Source organism: Bos indicus, chromosome 11 (genome assembly GCF_029378745.1).
Source record: "Bos indicus isolate NIAB-ARS_2022 breed Sahiwal x Tharparkar chromosome 11, NIAB-ARS_B.indTharparkar_mat_pri_1.0, whole genome shotgun sequence".
In the NCBI taxonomy this organism is placed as follows: domain Eukaryota; kingdom Metazoa; phylum Chordata; class Mammalia; order Artiodactyla; family Bovidae; genus Bos; species Bos indicus.
The window spans coordinates 100,475,432-100,498,803 of record NC_091770.1 but is presented as its reverse complement, the minus strand read 5'-3'; the positions used below and the strand labels follow the sequence as shown (position 1 = coordinate 100,498,803).

The window sequence follows — 23,372 nt, the reverse complement described above, 5'->3', positions numbered from 1 at the left end:
TTCAGTTTCTCGAGATAGATGGCTTAGTGAATTTTATCTTTTAAATTCAACCTTGAAGTTTTCAAAATCAGATCTATGCAACACGTTATTAAGAGGGATTTCCCTGGTGGTTAAGAATCCACCTGGCAATGCAGGGGACTCGGGTTCCATCCCTGGTTGGGGAACTAAGATCCCACATGCCACAGCCAACTAAGCCCTTGCTCTGCAATGAAGACCCAGCGCAGCCAAAAAAACCAAACACAACAGAGACATCTATTCCATTCCTGCCCCTTCCACTCACTGTGGAGAGTTTTCACTGAACTTTCCAGTATTTCTTTCTTATGCAAAATGTAGTATATGGCATCATGCAGCTGTGCACCTTGCCCTTTTTCGCTTACCATGTGCATTCTGGGTGATCACGCTCGTTCCTTTTCATGACTACATTGCATAGCATTGTGTTATTTATGCAGCCAATCCCCTATGTATGGATATTTGATGGTTTTTCATCTTTTAAAATAGTTTTGAAATACATAATACTGGGCGTGAAAAAAGAAAAAGATGAGCCTGAGCCTCAGAGGCAGATTTGCAAAAATGGGGTGACACGGCTTCCACCACAGCGGGAACATGGGAGACACACTTGGGTCGCAGAGTGGAGCTGTCCCTGACTCGCTGCTGGAAATATTCCTCTTAGAGTGGACGGGCCGGTGTGTGCACATAGTCCCCTTAGTCGTGCTGGGCGGGCCAGTCTGTCCACGGCACAGCAGACTGTTCTGGGCGGGAACCAACGATTGTCCGAGGACCGCCCATCAGGCCCCGCTGCCCACTTCCCCCTGGCAACCCCCCTCCTCACCCTCTCCAGCCACACATGCTGGCCTCACCTTTCCTGTGGCGCCGTGAGACACATACTTGGCTCCTTCTCGCTGGGCGATCTCCACCTGCTTGCGGGCGATGCAGGGCCTGGCGAGAGAGGTGCCCAGGAGGTATCGGTCCTCGTACAGTGCGCTGGACTGGATGGCCGGCCAGATGAACTCCTCCACAAACTCTTTGCTGATGTCCTCAATGAACACCTGTGGGAGAGCAGCCCATGGGAGGGAGCCTTGGCAAGGACAGGGCACCGTCAGAAGACAGAGTCTCCGATGGCCTGTGTCTAAGGCAGACGCAGCTAACAGGGTGGTCTTGAAAATGCAGTAGAAGACAATTCACTTTTGTTAAATCTCGATTCTTGAGTGCATGCTATGTCACTTCAGCTGTGTCCGACTCTGTGACCCTATAGACTATAGCCCACCAGGCTCCGCTGTCCATGGGATTTTGCAGGCAAGAATCCTAAAGTGGGTTGCTATGCCCTCCTCCAGAGTCTTCCTGACCCAGGGATTGAACCTGCGTCTCCTGTGTCTCTTGCATCGCTGGTGGATTCTTTACCACTGAGCCACTGATGAAGCCCCAACTCTTGAATACAAAATATGATAAACACACACGAAGCATTTCTGCTGCATGCCCAAGTGAGTTGCTAGCTAAATTAGCCACTCTTCTCATAAACCATCATTCATACTTGACTGAAGGACTGACAGGCAAAACAAGATCAATCAGACTTGGGTTTTTGGCCACGATTTGCATAAAAATGAAGTGACCCTGTCACTTCAAGGAAAACTGAGTATTTGTTGCCAGTGATAAAACTCAAGCTTTCCAGCAAATAAACTAGAATTATGGAAAACTTGTATCTGACACTGTGAACTTGACAGCTTCCTAATACTTCTGATGTGAGTTTTATTGCACTTCACAGATACTGTGTTTCCTTCGTACTGTGAGCTTACATGAGCAGGGACCATGATGGCCATGTTCATCTGATGGCCCGCTCACTGATACTGTTGAGTGGATGGAAGGATGGGAGGGTGGACAGGTAGATGGATGAGGGGTGCACAGGTGAATGGATGGATGAGGAAGAGGTAGACAGATGGGGAGGTGGGATGGGGAGGTGATTGGGTGCAAGAGAGGCTAGGAGAAACTAGAAGATGGTTCACACAGCAAAGTGAAAGTCGCTCAGTCGTGTCCAACTCTTTGTGACCCCAGGGACTATACAGTCCATGGAATTCTCCAGGCCAGAACACTGGAGTGGGTAGCCTTTCCCTTCTCCAGGGGATCTTTCCAACCCAGGAATTGAACCCAGGTCTCCTGCATTGCAGGCAGATTCTTTACCAGCTGAGCTATAAGAGAAGTTCTCACACCAACAGCGGAAGGAATTGACCTCACACTCTTGGAAGCAAGAGGACCAACTGGAAGGGGCGTAGGAGGCAAGGAGCTCTGGGACAGGGACCCCCACAGCTGACCCCAACGTGTCAGATCCCATTTCCAGCCCCAAACCCTGCCCACACTTGGTACCTTTTTGGCCCCGAGCTTCAGCGCCTTCTTCCTGGCTTCCTCAAAGTCTTCCTTCTGGCCGATGTTGGCCTGACGAGCAGAAGCAGAGAGGACCCATCAGCCCAGGGGCAGAAAGAAGAGCTGAGAAGAATGTCACCGCCACCTCGCCCCACCACCCGAGGTTGAGTCCTGGGCAGGTGTCTTTCACACACAACCGTCTTCAGATGATTTCTTTGGATGGCTGAGGTCACGTAGGAAGGAGAAAGGACAAGAACCAGGGTCTGGGGATGCTGTACTCCTTGGAGCTGCCTGAGGCTCTGGAAAGCAGTTTCAAGGAGCTGGACAGGCTGAATCTGGGCCTGTGCACCTGGGCTGTGGGGTTGCAACATTCACTGTCACTGCACTGAAGGTCTAAAGCTGCCTTTGAACCCATCAATCTTTTCCCGAAATTCCCCCAAAGCCAGTACAAAGGTTGGCTTGTCAGCAGCTGCCAGATTCCCTGCTTACTGCCCCAGCCAAGTGCAGCAACTTGATTGCCCCGGGCACCAGAGCCGGCGGGAAGCAGAGGCCCAGGCTAGGAGCGCCCAGCTGTCCCCCTGCTGGAGCCCGACCTCTGGTTCCGACAGCCCCATCTAGACACAGTCATGTTTTCTGCTGGCTACACTGTGGCCTCCTGCCCAGACCTTGACCCTGGATTCTGCTCAGCAGATTCCAGAGTGTTCCCAGAGTCCAGCTGCAGGTGCTTTTTCTGAGGCCACTCAGCTTTTAAATCTGCCTGGTGATAGTCTGGGATCCGGACCACCCATTGGTGCTGCCATGGCTCAAAGCACACACTCCAGGCTCTTTGCATTCACTCAAAGTCACCGCTTGCTCTCAGCAGGGGGCTGTGGGCCAGACACCTCCCCTCCCTGGGCCTCACCCTCACCCTCCACTTGAGTGGCGTGGGGTCGGCACTGTTACCAGTGGTAGACTGACTTTAACTGCAAACCATTCTTGACAAGAACAAACTTCTCCTGTCCAGTGCCCCCTCCTCATTTCCTCTGGGAACAGAACCTTCTCTCCTGGGACCTCTTTCTACAGGGATGCTTATGAGTGCTAAGTCACTTCAGAGACCACGTGGACTGTAGCCCGCCAGGCTCCTCTGTCCGTGGCGTTCTCCAGGCAAGAACACTGGAGTGGGTTACCATTTCCTTCTCCAGGGGATCTTCCCAACCAAGGGATCGAACCTTCATCTCTTACATCTCCTGCACTGGCAGGCAAGTTCTTTACCACTGTGCCACCTGGGAAGCCCACACACAAGGATGGATGAGAGCAGGTGTTTGCTGCTCACTATAGGGACAAGCCTCCAAGGGAGCACCATACTGACAAATGAGTGGTGAGCAGGCACTCGGGCCAGTGAATGAGTGTTCCCTTGGCCTTTCCATCAGAGCCTCTGGGGAAAGCTTTCCTTTCTCTCAGAAGACTAGGGGATGATGAGAGCCTTGCCTGCCCTGTGGAGAGGCCAAGAATGACACCAAGCCGAGATGGAGGCAAATCTGGATAAGCACCTGGATTCAGCCTTGCCTGAAGCCATCTTACCCTGGCCTTCTTGGTTATATGAAAAACTGATTTATGTTGGTTTTCTTTTTTTTTTGGTTTTGTTTGGCTTAAGCTGGATTTCTAGAATTTGCCAGTCTTATGGAGAAAGACTCAGAGGTTATGTCCAGGTTTATCAGAAGTGAAGCTGGTTTGATTGGGCATATCTGCTGTGGACCCTGGATGGGGGAGTGGCATCTTAGTTAATCTATTACCTGTGGCCTGTGGCCTATTTGCTGTTCCAGAATTAGGTGATCTCCAATCATCTACCTTAGCCCATGTAGGAGCCTAGATCTTTGCTGAATTACTGAGGGCTGCAGGAAAGGGGAAGTTTCTGTGACTTTCCATGGTCTTCAGCAGACCCGAGCCAAGCCCTTGGTCCCTCCCTGGACAGGCTGGCTTAGCAGCTCCACCACACTCACTCCTGGCGCCCCCACTCCCGCTTCAGCGAGTGCACGGAGAGCCAGCCTCCTTTATGCTCTGGGGGGCACATCTCAGACCTGGGGGACATCAAAGGAGCTCACTTAACAGATAGAAAGATACAGTAAACAAGAATTTATCTACAGATTAAGACAGGCTTGGGTGAGGGGGCAGGCTTGGATTAGTAACAGCGGGCAGGTAGGCAGCAGGGCCAACAGGTAGAAAGACAGACACGCCGGGCGCCCCTCACCAGGTAGGCAATGACGTCATAGCCTTGCTCCTTCAGCCACACGAGGATGCAGGAGGTGTCCAGGCCCCCACTGTAGGCCAGAACCACGGAGCCTTTGCCGGACATCGTGACTGGAGGGAGACGAGAAGGAATGTGAGTGACCCAGAGGCAGCCCCCCACACCCCGCCTGCCAGCCCCTCCCAGCAGCTCCCTCCTGGCCTCAGGCACCCTTATCCCCCAGACAAGCCACCATGGGGTTCAGAACAGGATGTTCAGCTGTCATCAGGTCATCAGCATGAGGAGCTGACCCTTCATGCAGCCACACCTCTTTCACCCCCCTGCCCATCCCCACAGACCATGCTGGGGCTTGGCAGGGGGAGGCATGTAGCCAATCTCCCACCAGCCGGAGAAGAAGACAAAAGACTGAGCTGCTGGGACCGAGGTCAGGATGCCAAGGTCGCAGTGTCAGGAGACGGGAGGGGCCGTCTCCTGAGTCTCAGGCAGCCCACACATCTCCTTGCTAAGCTGGGCCAGGGCAGGGCATGGCCCTGGGAGCCTCATACAGATCACCCAGCACCCCTACTCTGACCCCAGGAAGTGGGAGTCATGCCTGCCGCTGGGGAGGCAGAACTGAAGCTCGGAGAGGTAAATGGCTAGCTCGAGGTTGCAGAGCACACGTCTGTGTCTGGCTCCAGAACCTCAGCTCTTCCCAGGAGGCAGGGCGCCCTCTCGGCTCTATGGGGGACAGGATGCTGGGGGCAGAGCCCTGCCCCCACCAGACCTCTTCCACCTGGGCCCAGTGAACCTTCACACAAAGGGGTTTTTGGCTCTTTTCAAATGCAATTTCCTCTGAGAGGGGAAACACAAGCCCTGCACCCCCAACACCTCAGAGAACTCAACTCCAGAAAGATTAGTTGGGAGGAGCTTGGAGACCTTCCTCTCCCTGTGCAGAGGGGGATCCAAGGCCCAGAAACTGTCTGTCCCTGTGTGCTCAGTTGCGTCTGACTCTTTGCGACCCCGTGGCCTGTTGTCTGCCAGGCTTCTCTGTCCATGAGATTCTCCAGGCAAGATTACTAGAGTGGGTTGCCATTTCCTATTCCAGGGTATCTTCCCAACCCAGGGATCGAACCCACGTCTCTTGCGTCTCCTGCGATGGCAGGTGGGTTCTTTACCACTAGAGCCACCTGGGAAGCCCATAACTCGTAACTCCGAGGCCCAGAGGGAGAAAGTAACTGGGTGTACAGATGACAGATCTGTCCTTCCCAGCAGGACGGTGTGTTCTCCCACCAATCTCTCCCTCTCCTCAGCTAAACCGAAGTTTCCAGAAGGTACCAAGGCCTCCTCACTCCTTGCCTTTGCAGCCTCTGTTCCTTCAGTCCAGAAGCCCCTCCCAGAAGCCTCAGGCTACATTCGGGCTTGCCCTGCTTCCCTTGCACTCTCCATGAGCATAGATGCTGTTATGTGCCCACTTTGCTGAAGAGGAGATTGAGGGTCAGAGAGGCAGGGTCACTTGCTTGAGGTCCTACGGTCAGCAGATGGCAGGGCTAGATTTGGATCCAGGCCATCTGGTTCTAGCCTCTGTGGACACGGTCCCAGCTTCCTGCACTTACAGGGAGCGTGCTTGTTTCTGGTGGGAGTATTTACACTAGAGACTGACCAAGGTCAGGGTCCTTAATAGATGCCATTGGGAAAAACTGTGGATACCTCTGCTTTGATCCACGTAAGCCCAGAAGGGGTGTCACCTTGCTTCCAAGGATGCAGGCTCCTGCATCCTGAAGGGGCCTGGAGGTTTGGCAGCAAAGCGGTCACCCAGCCCTCTGCGGCAGAACACAGCCCAACTGAGGGGCAAGAGCATTCATCCTATGAACTGCAGCAGCTGCTGCTTAGTTACGAAGTCTTTGCAACCCCACAGACTGTAGCTCACCAGGCTCCTCTGTCCATTGGATTTCCCAGGCAAGAATACTGGAGAGGGCTGCTATTTCCTGCTCCAGGGGATCTTCCTGACCCAGGGATCGAACTTGCGTCTCATGCATTGGTAGGCGGATTCTTTACCGTCTGAACCACGGGAAGCCCTATGCCATATGCAGTCCTGGCATCTCACCAGACCGCCCACCAGCCAGTCCCAGGGCTCACATGTCCTTCCTGCCCCTAGGACTAGGAAGGGGAAATATCTCACAAACAGTGAGGTTGGAGGCAGTTCTGATGGATAAATATCCAAGACTCCCCCTTCAGTGGGCATTCATTCAACCACCTGCCAGGCAGTCCCAGGCAGGGTAGGGCCAGCAGATGTGCCCATGGCAACCGTAGCCAGGCAACAGGCCATCTGGGAGGGAGGGAGGCAGGAAGGACTCAAGGTAGGAAATGCCTGAGGTTGAAAGAGTAGATTGTCGCTTCCAGACACCTTTCTTGGCCCAGTGGCTGGGTGACAGCAGAGGCCGTGAACCCAGCGTACCCAGCCCCTGGACGCCCCTTTGGGCAGCCTCGCTGAGCAGGGAGACTCAGGACCCCCAGAGCCACCTAGCTCCTAGTTGTGTGCCTGTGTGTGCTGGGGCTGCTTGGGGTGAGGAGAGTAATGTTGCATTATTTGTACAGCTCTATTGAGATATAGCTAACCATAAACTGCATATAGCTAAAAGTGTGCAATTTAGTAAGTTTTGGTGTGTCTACACCCATGAAATCACCACCACAATCAAGATAATGGACGTATTTGTTATAAGTGACAGCCTGCATTTGTTTCATCCCCATTTTAGAGATAGGGAAACTGAGGCTTGGGTTAAAGAACTTGCTCAAGACCTCATTTGACTGCTAAGTGGCAGAGCCCAGATTCAAACTCAAGTCAGCTAGACTCAAAAGTACAAGGCTACCCTCTCTGGGGTGGGGTGGGGGAGGGCATGGATCCCTGGGACAAGGTGTGGGGTCTGGGAAGCTGCTGGTGGCCCAGACAACCCAGAGTGACAGGGAGAGCTGATGTGAGCCCAAAACTCACCCAGCTTCTAGGGGTCACCCCCACTTTGCCAACCCCCAAAGGCCCTGGAGCCAGAGGATGGGCCCTGGAGTAGGGGAGGGGCGGCTCCATGGAGGCAGACCACCTGTGACTGTCTGGTTCTGCCTCAGTGACTGTCCCCCCGCACCGTGCCCTGCGAGTGTGGCCCATCACAGCACAGTCACGATGCACTCTGCCCCCGCCACCCACTGTGAGCTCTGTGGAGACAAGGACCATCTCTCAGTGGCTGGCAGGTGGCAAGCACTCAGAACAAGGCTGCTGATTTTGCTATCTGGAGGCCTGCTCCTCACCTATAAAAATAGAGGGTTAAAATCCCCTCCACGTCTGGAATTCCGTGCACGCTGTCATCTGGAAACTCTCATCCGGAAACTCGTGAACCTCTTCTGCTGGCCAGGCCACAGGCGGAGGGCCTCAGCCTCCGGGTCTGAACCTCGTGATGGAATGTGTGCACCCTGGAGCGTGTGCCTGCAGGCAGGGATGTGTGTGTATGTGTGCACAAGTGTGCCTGCATTTCCCCAGGAGCATGTACCTGAGACTGCATGCGTGTACCTCTGTCTACACACACACACACACACACACACACACGTGTGTGTGTGGCATGTTTGGGCCTGCATGTGTACAAGATTAGCAGGGCAGGTGGGCTGAGAACATGATGCAATCTGACACTGGCTTTGCTCTTGCCTTCCTGCTGAAGCTCTCCCCTTCCCCCACCAGCAAGGTCCCGGCAGCCTGCTTGCTGCAGAAACTAAAGGAAGCCAAGCAAGCAAGGAGGCCTCGGTTTAGGGGAGGAGGAGTGGAAGAGACTAGGGCAGAGAGCAATGGCGGGTTCTCCAGACCTGGAGTCCAGGAGCTGAGAGCAAGAACAGCCCATCCCCCCACGGAGCAACTGTGAATTTGATAAGATTCAGAGAGGAGCCCAGAGCCCAGAGCTGGGCACCACGCCTCTGCCCACTGAACTCTCCTACCACTGACGGGCAAGCCCCTCACTCTCCAAGCCTCAGTATCACCATCAGCACAACCACCTGAAAGTCCTTCTGGTTCTGACACCCCAGGACACAGGGCTTCCTGCCTGAGGACTCAGCCATCCTCCCAGCTCTGGCCTCGCAGTTGCCCCAACCTCCAGGGAGGGCACAGGGTAGGTGCCCCAGCTCCCAGGCACACGACCTCTGCTGAGAACACTCATGCCCCTGGTTTTCGGGGCCAGTCTGGCCAATCGGCTGCCAAAGAGGGACACCTGGGAAGGGAAGAAGGGGGTCTCGTTCCAAGATGCCTGCCAGCCTGACCTCAGTTGGCAAGGCAGTGGACATTCTCCAGGGCTCCAGCCAGAACCATCCTGCCAGCTCCCAGTGAACGAGCCTGGCCAGCCAGGGCAGCTGCTCAGAGCTAGGAACATTCATGTGGCTCTGCAGCATCAGAGCTAGGATGACAAGAGCAGTTACTATGTTTAGTGCCACACGGGATCATTTCAAGGTGGGGCTATTATTACCACCTGTTTACAGATGATGAGCTGGGGCTCAGAAAAATTATAAGACTTGCCCAGGTCTCAAGCTAGCAGATGGCAGTGCTGGGGGATGGAAACCTACGCCGTCTGCAGACCACCTGCTCTTTGCTGCTCTCTGTCCTATACGCTCTGGCCTCAAGGGGACCACAGACTGTCTTCTCTTCACTTTACTTGTCTGTTGTTTAGACACTCAGTTCCTTCTCCAGGGGATCTTCCCGACCCAGGGATCAAACCCATGTATCCTGCCTTGAGCCACCTGGGAAGCCCATGAATCACCACCAATCACCAATTTTCTTTCTCTGTATGTTGTGGCTACAGCCACCTGACTCTTCCTCAGGAACCCCTCCCTCACATTCTAACTCAGTTGAGCTGGGTTCTCTAGTTTTTAAAAACGTTTAAAAAATATTTTTGGTTCTACCTAAGCCATAGAATTCTCTCTGACTTAGGGGTTTGCTCATTTCAGGATTGCAACTTGAACCATTTGGCTGGCTGCCGTCATTCATGTCTGATAGAGCCAGGCTGCAATTCCACACTTTGACCAGGAGGTGCCGCTATCAGGATTCAGCCTGAATGTTCGGTTGATAAATTCAGCTCATTTCATCTACAGACTTGGTGAGGCACAGAGAACTATTTCTGTATCTGATGGATGAGTTGAGAGCATTGCGGGTGCTCTAGGCTACATACGGAGCTGGCTGTCAGCTGCAAATTCCTGGGGCCTGAGGATCGATTCAGGAATGCTGGGCTTTCTTGGGAAGACCACCAGCGCTCCAGCAAACTTCTTCCACCAGGGAAGAGGGGTCACCGGGGAATGCCTTGACTTAGCAAGATTGAAACTCCAGTTTTGATAAGAATGTCTGGAGGCGGGAGGTAGGAAGATTAAGGAGACCTCACCAGGCCCTGGTGACAGGCACTCACTCAAACCCTCTCCGAACAGCATTTGGTTATGGAGCAAAGGTGAGTTCATTCATTTGTTTATTCTGCTCTGTCAAAATGCCTTTGGGTACCTGGCCTATCTCAAGTCAGGGGAGGGCATCTGCCACACAAGGAGCCAAAGTCTGGAAGATCAACTTTGCCCAAAGTGTTTCAGCAGAAAATCAGGGCCTTAGACCCTGAATCCCAGAGAGGTTATCTCCCTCCACGTGGATGCCCACAGGCAAGGCTCTCACTTTAGAGGCTGTGTGTTCAGCGTTCCTTCAGATGAAGGCATCTGGCAGTCCTGGCTTGCCTCCCAGGACTCACAGGACCAAGATGAGATGGGGTGCTAGGAAAGCCCTTGCATAGCAGGTGAGTCTGGGATCGCCCCCCACCCCCAAGTCAGGTTCCTGGGGCCCTGGGCCCAAGTTACCATCCCAGCCAAGGGACCACACAAGCCCAGGGGAAGCAGGCAGCTGATGGGAGCACAGGTGGGTACTCAGGGGAGCTCAAGAGTGTGCTAAATGGGGGTCTCTCTCCTTTACCCACCCCAGGCCTGGCCTGGGATCTAGGTGCTCAGTGGGCAGGATTCACCAACTCACTCTCGAGCACTCAACAGAGCTGGTATTACTTGGCATAACCGAGCAGGACTCAACAGAGCTGGTATTACTTGGCATAACCGAGCAGCTGGCTCCACCTGGGGCAGCCCCCACCGCTACAGTCTCCCTCCCCCACCAGAACCTAAGATAGGAGGGCAGGGACCCCCACTCCTGAGCCCCTAGCATGGGAGCACCAAGTGGGTCACTCCCCAGACAGTGAGCAAATGGACCCAGGACCTGCTCTCAACAGTATGCACCCTCCTAATTTTGGGGGGCTACCCTGGGACATGTGGGCGGACTTCCCAGGTGTCGCTAGTGGTAAAGAACCTGCCTGTCAATGCTGGAGACCTAAGAGGGTCAGGAAGATCCCTTGACGGAGGGCATAGCCACACACCTCAGTATTCTTGCCTGGAGAATCCTGTGGACAGAGGAGCCTGGCAGACTGTGAGTCCACAGTGTCCCAAAGAGTTGGACACAACTGAATCTACTTAGCAGGCACGCAGTGGAAGCAGGGAGTCTCAGGCACTGGACTTCCAGGGATGTCCCCTAACAGTACACATCCTGTTACTGTTCCCTGAGCCCTAAACCCGTGTCAGCCGAGACGAACGGAGAAACTGAAGCTTGGGAAGCTGCGAGGCTGACCCAAAGCCTCACCCAGTCGTGGGGTTGTGCCTGCCTTCAGGGCTGGGTCTGCAGGGGCCCAGAAACCGGCCCTCTCCTGTCCCTCGTCTGGGCGTGGAGGGGAGGGATCGAAGCCCAGGACCTATTTGATCCATCCCTGGGGAAAGGACAGGTTTGTTCCTGCCCGGGAGGAGCAGCCAGACGGCGCTGTCGGGAGCAGACGCCCCCACTTCGCAGAGAGGAACACTGAGGTGGTGGTCGGATGGGGGGGGGGGCACTGAGGTCACGGGACCTCCTCAGGAAGAGCTCTGGCGGGCTGGGAGAGGAGTTTCCTCCATTTCAGACTTTCCTTCCCTGGAGGGCGCAGCCGCCCAAGGGGCCAAAGGCAACAGCCACCAGGACGGCTGACATTTCCTGCCGAGCGGCCCCTCCCACAGTCCGGTGCCAGCCGGAAACCGGGCACCGCGGCCGGCGAGGCGGCCGACCCCACCGGCCGGAGAATGCAAAGCCCTTTCAGAAGGCAGAGGCGGGCGACCGATCGCCCCCAACCCCGCACCTGCGGAAGAAGGAGCCCAGCCACACCCGAGGCCCCCCGGGGCGGGCTGCCTGGAGCCCCCGAGCCCACCCGCTCGGGGAAACTGAGGCGGGGCTGTGGGAGGGGCCAAGATGCCCAAGCCCCCGGGGCGCGCGCGAGGGGCCCGAGGTGAGGCTGGCACTCTGGTTCTAATTGAGACAGAGACGGCGGTCAGAGCGGGGGCAAACAAGATCGGAAACCGCACCCCCCCAACACCCTCCGGGTTCCCGAGGTTCTCCATTTGTGGGGTTCGCGGCATAAAGGAAATTGGATCAGAGAAGGAAGAAGATCCAGAAAGGACCTCGGCCCGCAAAGGCGACAAGTAACCCGACCTGCTCCCCAGCACCCCCCCGCCCCGGACTCACGCCCTGGTCCCATCCCCGCGGCCCCAGGGAGCCAGGAATCCTGTCGTCCGGCGTTTAAGCAACAGGAGTCGGGGCGTCCGCCCCCTTCCCTCCGGTCCGGGTCCGAACCGGGGTCTGGGCGGGGGGCGCGCGGTCCGCTCCGCCTCCTCCGCTGGTCCTCGGAGGGATCCGGGCAGAGGGCGACCTAGGCTGGGGAGTGGGAAGGCGGGGGGCCTCCTTACCGGGTGACCAGCGGCGGCAGCAGTCGGCGGAGCAGGGCGGGTTTCGGCGCGCATCCCGGGTTATAAGCTCGGGGCCGGGGGGCAGGGCCCGGGGGGTGGTGGCCGGGGGACAAGGCGGGGGACCGTGCGCGCAGGCCCCGCCCCTGGGCCCGGCCCCCTCGAGAAGCCGCTCAGCGTTCGCGGCCACCTGCGGCCGGGGCGGGGCCAGGCGCTTCCTTCCCTCCTCGCTCCTCCCCCTTCCCTCCTCCCCCCTTCCCTCCTCCCCCCATTCCCACCTCCCAGCCCACTCCTCCTCCCGACAGGTCCCCCGTCCTAGCCGGAGGCTCTGACCGTTCCCGGCCCGCGGGCTCGCGGCTCCCCTGGGTGCGGCAGTGGCTGGAACCCGCGCAATGGACAGGGTGACAACCCCTCCTGCCAGACTTGCCGCCTGGTCAGTGGGGAACGCAAAGAGCTTCGTCGTGGTTGTGGAATTAAAAAAAAAAAAAAAATCCCTTAGGCTCATGAGTTTCAGGCCCATTTTTGCCCAGTGGAGGCCTTGCTGCTAAGTCGCTTCAGTCGTGTCCGACTCTGTGCAACCCCATACATGGCAGCCCACCAGGCTCCCGCATCCGTGGGATTCTCCAGGCAAGAACACTGGAGTGGGTTGCCATTTCCTTTTCCAGTGCGTGAAAGTGAAAAGTGAAAGTGAAGTCGCTTAGTGGTGACCGACTCTTAGCGACCCCATGGTCTGCAGCCTACCAGGCTTCTCTGTCCATGAGATTTTCCAGACAAGATTACTGGAGTGGGGTGCCATTGCCTTCTCCCCGCGGCCTTGCTACAGACCCACAATTCCCTCCCTTCCCTCCACTCCAGCCCCCAGCGAGCCCACTGTATTGGTGAGAAAACAGGCGGAGGGATGGTCCTAGAAGGTCCTAGCTTCATCCTTCAGTCCAGGGTGGGTCCCTGGCTGTCTCCCCAGAGCCTGGCACCTGACCCGAGCACACCCAGTAAAGAGTGGATAAAAAAAGACTGGCTCGCTGCTAACCCATTAAGCAGAAGGGAAAATTGAGGTGCACAGACGCGAAGCTTCTTGCTTGCAAAATAAACTGGCCTTCAGAAGGTTCTGTGTCAGGAGTTTCTCAGCCTGGTTTTATAGGCCCTGAAGCATTAATCACTGGAACCGCAACCCAATAAAACAGCGGGTCCCAACCTGTCAAAGGCAACGCCTGGGTTAGGACTGACCCCCAGAGGGCAGCTTCCCAAGTCCTCCCTGCCTTGGACCCTTCTAGGGGTGGGAACCCTGAGGCAGCTGTGCTGGGTTAGCCATTCAGTTGTCTTGGAAAAGAGGTAGGGTGGGGAGGGGGAGGTCATGGTAAGGAGGTTGCCCTGTCCCAGACCCCTTCCTGCAAATAAGAAGCAGTCAGAAAAGGGGAGCCTTGGCAGAGAGGGGTGAAGGCTTAGTCACTCTCAGCTCCTCGGCTCGCTGGTCCCCTACCCACCGCCCCACACTCCAATCAGGTCACCCAGGCACATCAGCCAGTTGAGTAGCTGTGAGTCCTTCAGGAGGGCGGAAGCATCAAACCAACTTACTAGCAGAGCTGCAGCTCTCTGTACACCCTCAGCCTCTGGTACCCAAATCCCACACGTGGCTGTACGTGAGTTCTGTGGGGCTAGGCAACTGGGGTGAGTTCTGTGGGGCTAGGCAACTGGGGTGACTTGAGTCACTTCCTGCAGGAAGACAAGTGGTGGAGTTCTGTGGGGCTAGGCAACTGGGGTGACTTGAGTCACTTCCTGCAGGAAGACAAGTGGTGGCTGGGTCCCCTTAGCCCGTTCACAGGGCCACCTCTGGGCCTCACAGAGCCTCTGGCCACAAAACAACACACCCTCAGGGCTCATGCAGCCTTGGGCGGTTCCTCCCCCCTGCAGCCTTGGTTCCTCACTTGTACTGCCTCCCAGACCAGGGACCGAACCCATGTCCCCTGTAGTGGAAGTGCAGAGCCCTAATCACTGGATCACCAGGGAGTTCCCTCTGGCCTGTCTTTACGTCTCCATCCTCTGACTTTGTGCTCCATCCTTGTTTCTTCCTCTAAGATGTCACTGCCCCTCAAGAAAATTGGGGTGGGGGCGTGGATGGATGGGGGCCCCCCTCTGTGGAGCTATTACAGAAGAAGTGGAGGGGAAACTGAGGCAGCCAGATCTAATGTTCTCCCAAACTCTTCAGAGTCATAGTGGCCCCAGAGAGAAGCCCCAATCCCCGGCCCTTAGGAAGAGGGTGGGGTGGGAGCTGAGCCCCTCCAGTCTAGGATGGATGGGTGGGGGGGAATGGGGGTAGAAGAGAAAATAAGGTTAACAGTCCTGAGGACGTCTGGGTAGACTTGGGACATAACCACAACCCTCGTGGTTCTCACTAGATGCTTTTTAAATCTTTGATTGACTTTTGTATTTGGCCGAATACAACTAAGACTTTAGTTGCAGCACACGGCATCTTTGTTGCAGTACACGGGCTTCTCTCGAGGTGTGGCACGCAGGCTTAGTTGCCTGGCGCCACGTGGGTTCTTAGTTCCCTGACCAGAGATCGAACCTGCGTCCCCTGCATTGCAAGGCAGATTCCTAACCACTGAACCTCCAGGGAAAGTGAAAAGTGAAAGTGAAAGTCGTTCAGTCGTGTCTGACTCTTTGCGACCCCACGGACTGTACAGTCCATGGAATTCTCCAGGCCAGAATACTGGAGTGGGTAGCCTTTCCCTCCTCCAGGGCATCTTCCCCACCCGGGGATCAAACCCAGGTCTCCTGCATTGCAGTCCCCCTTTAAAAAAAAAATTAGCTAAGCACTTTTTTATGCTTACATTCACTTGGTTTTCATCCTATATGAAGTCACTTTTATTGTCATCCTCATTTTACAGACAGGAACCTGCAGCTCCGAGTGTGATATCTTCCCCAAGGCTACACAGCATGTGAGTGGCAGAGCAGAACTGGAATCTGGGGTCTGTAGCTCTGGCCCAAACCCTCTGCTCTAGCTCAGGCTTAAGTTGAGTTGATAGAGGAGCCAGAGTCTTGGTCCCAGGGCTGTGGGGACGTTTACTCCTGCTGCAGAACCAGCTGCAGCCCAGGGCACTGTCCCTTCCTGATGAATAGGCAGGGTGCTGTGAGGAGGGGTGAGGTCACAGCCCTCTGCGAGGAAAAGAGAGGCCCGACTGCTAGCAGGGGCCCTGCCCTTGGAGCACTGGGTGGATGGCTGCAGAGGCACAGATCAAGGTGAGAATAGACTGAGCTTGGACGGCTCATTTTCCCGTGTTGTTCTAGCAACATTAGTTGAAGAATTTCCTTTCCCTATCAAATTGTGTTTAGCACCTTTGTTGAAAATTAACTGACTGTATAAATGTTGCCCGATTTCTGGATTCCTTCTGTGCCACTCCTCTATTTATGTACATCCATGCCAATACCATACCATCTTGATTGCTACAAGTTTACAGTAAGACTCCAAGTCAGATAATATAGATCTTCCAATTTTGTTTCAAAACTGTTTTGACTGTTCCAGGTCCTTTGCGTTTCCATTCAAATAGTAGAAACAGTTTGTCTGTTTAGGTAAAAAGCCTGCTTGGATTATTGTTGGGGATTTGCAATAAATCTGTTTATCAGCTAGGGGAGAATGGACATCTTAACAATATAGAGTTTTTCAATGCATGATCATGGTATAGCTCTCCATTTATTTATATCTCTGTACATTCTCCAACATTAAAAAAAACCTTAAAACTGTTTATTCAGAAATATTTGTGGTTGTTATACTTTGGCCACCTCATGCGAAGAGTTGACTCATTGGAAAAGACTCTGATGCTGGGAGGGATTGGGGGCAAGAGGAGAAGGGGACGACAGAGGATGAGATGGCTGGATGGCATCACTGACTCGATGGACGTGAGTCTCAGTGAACTCCGAAAGTTAGTGATGGACAGGGAGGCCTGGCGTGCTACAATTCATGGGGTTGCAAAGAGTCAGACGCGACTGAGCGACTGATCTGATCTGATCTGATACGAGCAAAGAAGGAGAAACTCAGGCCAGTCTACAATTTGAGATGATATTCACTTGTGGTGAATCAAGTTTTTGTTTTAAACCAGAAGTGTATCTCTGAGATAATGTTGAAATACACTGAGTCACAAAACAGTTCCTTTATTTGATGTGATATCTCAGTTGAGAATCTTTTAAGGATATAGACCAGTAGGACCCAGAGCTAGAAGACCTGAAGTTTCCCTTCTGAATGTCTTTTCGTGTGTTTGTTGACTATCTGCATGTCTTCTTTGCAGAAATGTCTGTTTAGATCTTCCACCCATTTTTTGATTAGGCTGTTTGTGTTTTTTTGTTATTGAGCTGCATGAGCTGTTTGCATTAGTCCCTTGTCAGTTGTTTTGTTTGCAGATATTTTCTCCCGTTGTTCTGAGGCTTTTCTTTTCATCTTGTTATGGTTTCCTTTGCTGTGCAAAAGCTTTTAAGTTTAATTAGGTCCCATTTGTTTATTTTTGCTTTTATTTTCATTACTCTAGGCAGTGGATCAAAAAAGATACCGCTGTGACTTATGCCATTATGTATTCCTCTAAGAGTTTTATGATATCTGGCCTTACATTTAGGTCTTTAATCCATTTTGAGTTCATTTTTGTGTGTGGTGTTAGGAAATGTTCTAATTTCATTCTTTTACATGTAGCTGTCCAGTTTTCCCAGCACCACTTATTGAAGAGACTGTATTTTCCCCATTGTACATTCTTGCCTCCTTGGTCAGAGATTAGGTGGCCATAAGTGTATGCGTTCATCTCTGGACTTTCTACCCTGTTCCACTGATCTATATTTCTGTCAATCACAACTACAATGAGGTGTCATCTCACACTGAAAAACCTACAAACAATGAATGCTGGAGAGAGTGTGGAGAAAAGGGAATCCTCCTACACTGTTGATGGGAATGTAAATTGTTACAGCCTTCCCTGGTAGCTCAGCTGGGAAAGAATCCACCTGCAATGCAGGAGATCCTGATTCAGTTCCAGGGTTGGGAAGATCCTCTAGAGGAGGGCATGGCAATCCACCCCAGTATTCTTGCCTGGAGAATCCCCACAGACAGAGGAGCCTGGAGGGCTACAGTCCATGGGGTTGCAAAGAGTCGGACACGGCTGAACAACTAAGCAACTAAGCATAGCACATCTACTATGGACAACAATGTGGACGTTCCTTAAAAAGCTAAAAATAGAGCCATCGTATGACCCAATCATTCCACCCCTGGGCATATATCCAGATAAAACCAGAATTCGAAAGGATGCACGCACTCCGACGTTCATTGCAGCACTATTTACAGTAACCAGGACATGGAAGCAACCTAAATGTCCATCGACAGAAAAATGGATAAAGAAGATGTGGTACATATATACAATGGAATATTACTCAGCCACAAAAAGGAACGAAATAGTGGCATTTGCAGAGACGTGGATGGATCTAGAGATTGTCATACAGAATGAAGTAGGTCAGAAAAACAAATATTGTTAATATCACTTACATGTGGAATCTAGAAAAATGGTATGGATGAACTTATCTGCAAAGCAGAAATCGAGTCGCAGATGTAGAGAACAAACTTATGGTTACTAAGGGGAAGTGAGGGGTGGGATGAATTTGGAGGGGGGTGGGATGAATTGGGAGATTAGGATTGCCATATATACATATATACAATGCATATATGTGCCATATATACACATTGCAGGCGGATTCTTTACCAACTGAGCCACAAAGGAAGCCCAAGAATATTGGAGTGGGTAGCCTATTCCTTCTCCAGCATATCTTCCTGACCCAGGAATCGAACCGGGGTCTCCTGCATTGAAGGTGAATTTTTTACCAACTGAGCTATCAGGGAAGCCCCCATATATACACTGCTGCTGCTGCTAAGTATATACACTACTATGTATAAAATTGGAGGAGGCAATGGCAACCCACTCCAGTACTCTTGCCTGGAAAATCCCATGGATGGAGGAGTCTGGTGGGCTGCAGTCCATGGGGTCGCTAAGTTGGACATGACTGAGCGACTTCACTTTCACCTTTCACTTTCATGCATTGGAGAAAGAAATAGCAACCCACTCCAGTGTTCTTGCCTGGAGAATCCCAGGAACGGTGGAACCTGGTGGGCTGCCGTCTATGGGGTCGCACAGAGTTGGACACGACTGAAGAGACTTAGCAGCAGCAGCAGCATGTATAAAATAGATAACTAATGAGAACCTACTGTATAGCACAGGGAACTCTACTCAATGCTCTGTGTTGACCTAAATGGGAAGGAAATCTAAAAAAAGAGCTAAATGTATACACATAACTGATTCACTTCGCTGTACAGCAGGAACTAACACAACATAGTAAAGCAACTGTATTCCAATAAAATTAATTTAAAATAAAAAGGATCCCTGCTGCTGATGGACTAGGTGAGTGTGGACATGCTCCATTTGGGAAAGAATATGTGGCTATCATGAGGAGCAGCTGGAATCTGGAGGAGGAGACAGAGCTTCTCAGGGCCACAGGTATGGCTGCTCCAGAGCCCAGCTCTGAGATGGATATTTTATTGGGCACCTTGGATAACTTGCCAGGTGGAAGTCTATTCTCAGGCAAATGCCCAAGTCTTTCATTTAGAGAAGAGTAATGCCTGACAGGTTGGGGCATCTCTGATGGGTGGTACAAAAGTCCTCATTTTCAACCGGAGTGCCAACAGATCCATCTTGACTCAGATGTCTGGGCATGTTTTATAGTTTTTAGTGTGTGGGTCTTGCTTCTTTCATTAAATTTGTTTCTAAGTATTTTAAGGTTTTTGATACTATTGTAAGTGATATTTAAAATTTTATTTTCCAATTGATTGTTGCTAATGTATAGAAATACAACTGATTTTTGTATATTGGATTTGCCTCCTGCAACCTTGCTAAATTTGCTGATTAATTTTGGTAGACTTTTGTAAATACCTTAGGGTTTTCTATGTGGACAATAATGTTGACTGTGAACAGAGACAGTTGTACTTCTCCCCTGTGTTATCTTTGTGCCTTTTTTTCTTGCTTTATTCCAACGGTGAGGACCCTAGTACAGTGTTGAATAGAATTGATCTGAGTTGATATCCTTCACTTGTTGATGATCTTTGGGGATCATTCATTCAGTCATTCACCATTGAGTATGATGTTAGTTGTAGTTTTTTATTAGGTGAAGAAATTCACTTTTCTGTTTTTGTCATGAGTAGGTATTGAATTTTGTCAAATGTTTTTTTCTGCATCTATTGAGATGATCATATAATTTTCTCTTTATTCTGTAAATGTGGTAAATTACATTGATTTTCAGATGTTAAAGCAACCTTGCATTCCCCAAATAATTCTATTAATATCCCGATAAAGTTTATTTTTAAGAAAAAAAATACTAATGGATTAAAATGATTTCTAAAAAGACTCTGATGGTCCCCCATCCCTCTTAGGATAAAATCTAGCACCCTATACTTCCTTTTCTGCCCTCACCCACACACTCCAGCAGCACTGGCCTGCTTTAGGTGTCTTCAATATACCAAGCTGTTCCTTGTCTTATTGTCTTTGCACACACACACTGTTCGTTGGGGCTGCTTCTCTGACCCTTCCCTTCCTCCCACCAGTTGGTCCCTTGTCATATGCCGCCTCTCACGTTGGTACCTAGTAGACACCTAAAGTCCCCAGTGACAAAATGCAGGAGCATGAGGGCTCTGATCTCTTCTCCCCCTCCCCACTGCTGGTTTTATTTCCCCCCCCCCAATATTTATTTATTTGTCTGGCTGCATCTGGTCTTAGCTGTGGCACTCAGATCTTCATTGCATCATGTGAGATCTTTCATTGTGGTGCACAGACTCTCTAGTTGTGACGCACAGACTCCTCTAGCTGTGACACACAGACTCCTCTAGTTGTGACACACAGACTCTCTAGTTGTGGCTCGGGTTCAGTAGCCTCACAGCATGTAGGATATTAGTGTCCCAACCAGGGATCAAAACCGAGTCCTCTGCATTGCCAGGTGGATTCTTAAGCCCTGGACCCCCAGCGCAGTCCCCTCACTGCTGTTGTCTTAGATCACCATCCCTTTGCACCTGTACCTCTGCAGGAGACACCTCACCTGTCTTCCTGCCTATGCTCACTGCACCTTCCACATTGCAGCCAAGGTGGCTTTTCTAAGGGTCAGCTCTGACTGTTGAGGTCCATTGTCTGAACTCATGCTTAATGGCACGCTCAATGGACGTGATCTTGTTAAATCCCCCGAGAAGCTATGAAAACAGATGCAGCTTGTGACTGTAGAGTAGGTCCTTCTTGCCCCCCATCTCTCCTCTGAGATGGGAGAGCTCTGCATGTGCAGTTCATGGAGGGGCCTGAGTATGTAGAGACCCCAGCCCTGCACTCTGCGACGATCTCATGGTTGGCACCAGAAGCTACTTTGCTGCCGTCCGGATCTGGGCACTGGCCCCAGGAACAGGGAGTGCCCTCTGGGCTGGACCCCGGGTTGCCTGTCCCCGCCTAGAGGGAACACGGAGTCCGGAGTGGATTCTTGGAAAAGCTGCATCAGGGAGTTTAATGAGTGACCTGCAGGGCTGTTTTCCACCCCTGATGGTTTAGAACAGCCTCAGAGGTCAAGCAGCAGCAGGAGGCTGGGCAGCTGGATGTGGCTTTGGCCAATGGCAGCGGCAGCTGGAAAAGCAGAGTGGAAAACACCCCTCTGGGGCCAGCTGAGCTCCCTTGGGAGGCACCTCCTCCCCTTGGCGATCATTCTGCGGATGAGGGTGGAGTGGGAAGCACCGGACTCAGCATCACAGCCTGGATTCCAGGCCAAGTCTGCCCCTGGCTGGGGTAGACTTGGAGCAATCGCTCCCTCTCACCTGCCTCTGTTCCTGAGCTTCAGGGTAGGGGATAGGAGATGGGGGTGGGAGGAGGTCAACGGAACACACCCTGCTGTGGCAGCTCCTGCGGTCTGGAGCTGCTGATGTCTCTCCTCTTCATCCTGCTTCTGGCCAGCCCTCTCCTTCCCACCCGCCTTCCTCGGAGGCTGGAGGCAGGGGAGCCTGGAGGCTGCGCTGAGTCCTTCTCTTCCCCTGTGTGCTGTGTGAGCTTGGCCGAGTGGCTCACCTTCTCTGAGCCCCCCCTTCCCTCATCTGTGAAATAGACATACTACTTTTTTTTTTTTTTTCAATCTCTGGAGTTCCTGGGAGAATTAAATAAACTCAGGTCTATAGGGCACTGAACAGTCAACAAATACTTTGACAAACACGAAGGGCCGGTGTGAGTCTGGGGAGAGGAGGCGGGAGAGAGCAGCAGTTCTCACCACTCAATGCCACGTCCCCAGGATCGACCCTTTCATGAGCGGCCAAGTCCCTGACTCCATAAAACATTAACAGCTCAGCAAAGGGCAGGGCTTAAGTTGTGACCCGTGGCCCCTAGGGTTGCACAAAAAAAAGGTTGTTCAGTCCAAGGATAGTCTTTACAGGTGGGCCCTGGACAAAGCGGGTATGAGGAGGAACTGGGAAGCTCCTCCCTCCTTTCTTCCCTCATCCCTGGACTCTCTCACCAACCCGGCCTCAAATTCCACCATTGGCAACTTCTGTGCTTTAAGCCAGCAATTGGTAAACTATGGTTCCTATTTGTTCTCATGAAGCCTGCAGGCTAAGAATGGTTTTTGCATTTGTAAACAGCTTAAAAAAAAAAAAAAGACTGTTCTGTAACACATGAAAATTGCGTGAACTTTAAAACCTAGACAGTATATTAAAAAGCAGAGATGTTGCCAACAAAGGTCTGTCTAGTCAAAGCTATGTTTTTTTCCAATAGTCATGTATGGGTGTGAGAGTTGGACTATAAAGAAAGCTGAGCGCCCAAGAATGGATGCTTTTGAACTGTGGTGTTGGAGAAGACTCTTGAGAGTCCCTTGGACTGCAAGGAGCTAACCAGTCCATCCTAAAGGAAATCAGTCCTGAATATTCATTGGAAGGACTGATGCTGAAGCTGAAACTCCAATACTTTGGCCACCTGATGCGAAGAACTGATTCATTTGAAAAGACCCTGATGCTGGGAAAGACTGAAGGCAGGAGGAGAAGGGGACAACAGAGGATGAGATGGTTGGATGGCATCACTGAATGAATGAACATGAGTTTGGGTGGACTCCGGGAGTTGGTGATGGACAGGGAAGCCTAGCATGCTGCAGTCCATGGGGTCACAAAGAGTCAGACACGACTGAGCGACTGAACTGAACCGAAGTTAAAACACAAATGAAGTGTTATTGGAAGCCAGTCACTCCTTCTCTGTGTGTTGACTGTGACTGCATTTGCAGGGCAATGGCCAGGGGAGAAGTTTAATGTTTTCCCCAAAGCCAAAATGATTCACTATTTGGTCCTTTATAGAAGATGCTCACAGACCCCCAGTTCAAGAGAAAATGAAGGATTAGTTGCTCAGTTGTGTCTGACTCTTTGCGATCCCACAGACTGTGTATGCCAGGCTCCTCTGTACATGGAACTCTCCTGGCAAGAATACTGGAGTAGGTGGTATTCTTCTCCAGGGCATCTTCCCGACCAAGGGATCGAACCCAGGTCTCCTGCATTACAGGCCGATTCTTTACCATCTTCAGCCACCAGAGAAGCCTGGTTCAAAAGAAACAAACTTTGAAATTGGGAGTACCCTGGGGAAGATTCATTTGGGGCTGTTGGTGGGAGTCCCAATCTAACCACTAACCAGTCACCTATCAGGCAAGGGACTAGGCCCTGTTCCCTCCGAGTGTCCTTTTCTCCACCTATAAAATGCACGTAGAGACTCCTCTGTTCACCCCAGCCTGGCTGGAAGGGCTCTGTTTATGAAGTCTTATCTCCATACATCCCTTAGTGGGAAATAACTCTGCTTTTCTTGTTGCCCAGATGAGAGGCTGGGGGTGCTAAGGAGGAGGTCAGTGTCACACTGACCAAAGGGAGCTGGGACAAAGGACCAGAAGCACATGGAAGAGAAATGGCCTCTTTCTGCCAGAGGCTGTGTTTAGGGGCAGCTGGCACAGAGCGATCACT

At 52.2% G+C, this 23,372-nt stretch overlaps 1 protein-coding gene across 1 annotated transcript in view; it reads right to left on the bottom strand.

Moving 5' to 3' along the window:
* The window catches only part of ASS1 (argininosuccinate synthase 1), a 52,118-nt gene extending 39,611 nt beyond the window's left edge, over positions 1–12,507 (bottom strand). The window contains exons 1-4 of the mRNA XM_019971023.2: positions 12,356–12,507; positions 4,580–4,689; positions 2,356–2,424; positions 858–1,046 (exon numbers count right to left, since the gene is read on the bottom strand). Of these exons, the coding sequence (XP_019826582.2) occupies positions 858–1,046; positions 2,356–2,424; positions 4,580–4,684 (363 nt within the window). The 5' untranslated portion in view covers positions 4,685–4,689; positions 12,356–12,507. The remainder of the gene's footprint in view (positions 1–857; positions 1,047–2,355; positions 2,425–4,579; positions 4,690–12,355) is intronic.
* Positions 12,508–23,372: the final 10,865 nt, after the last annotated feature.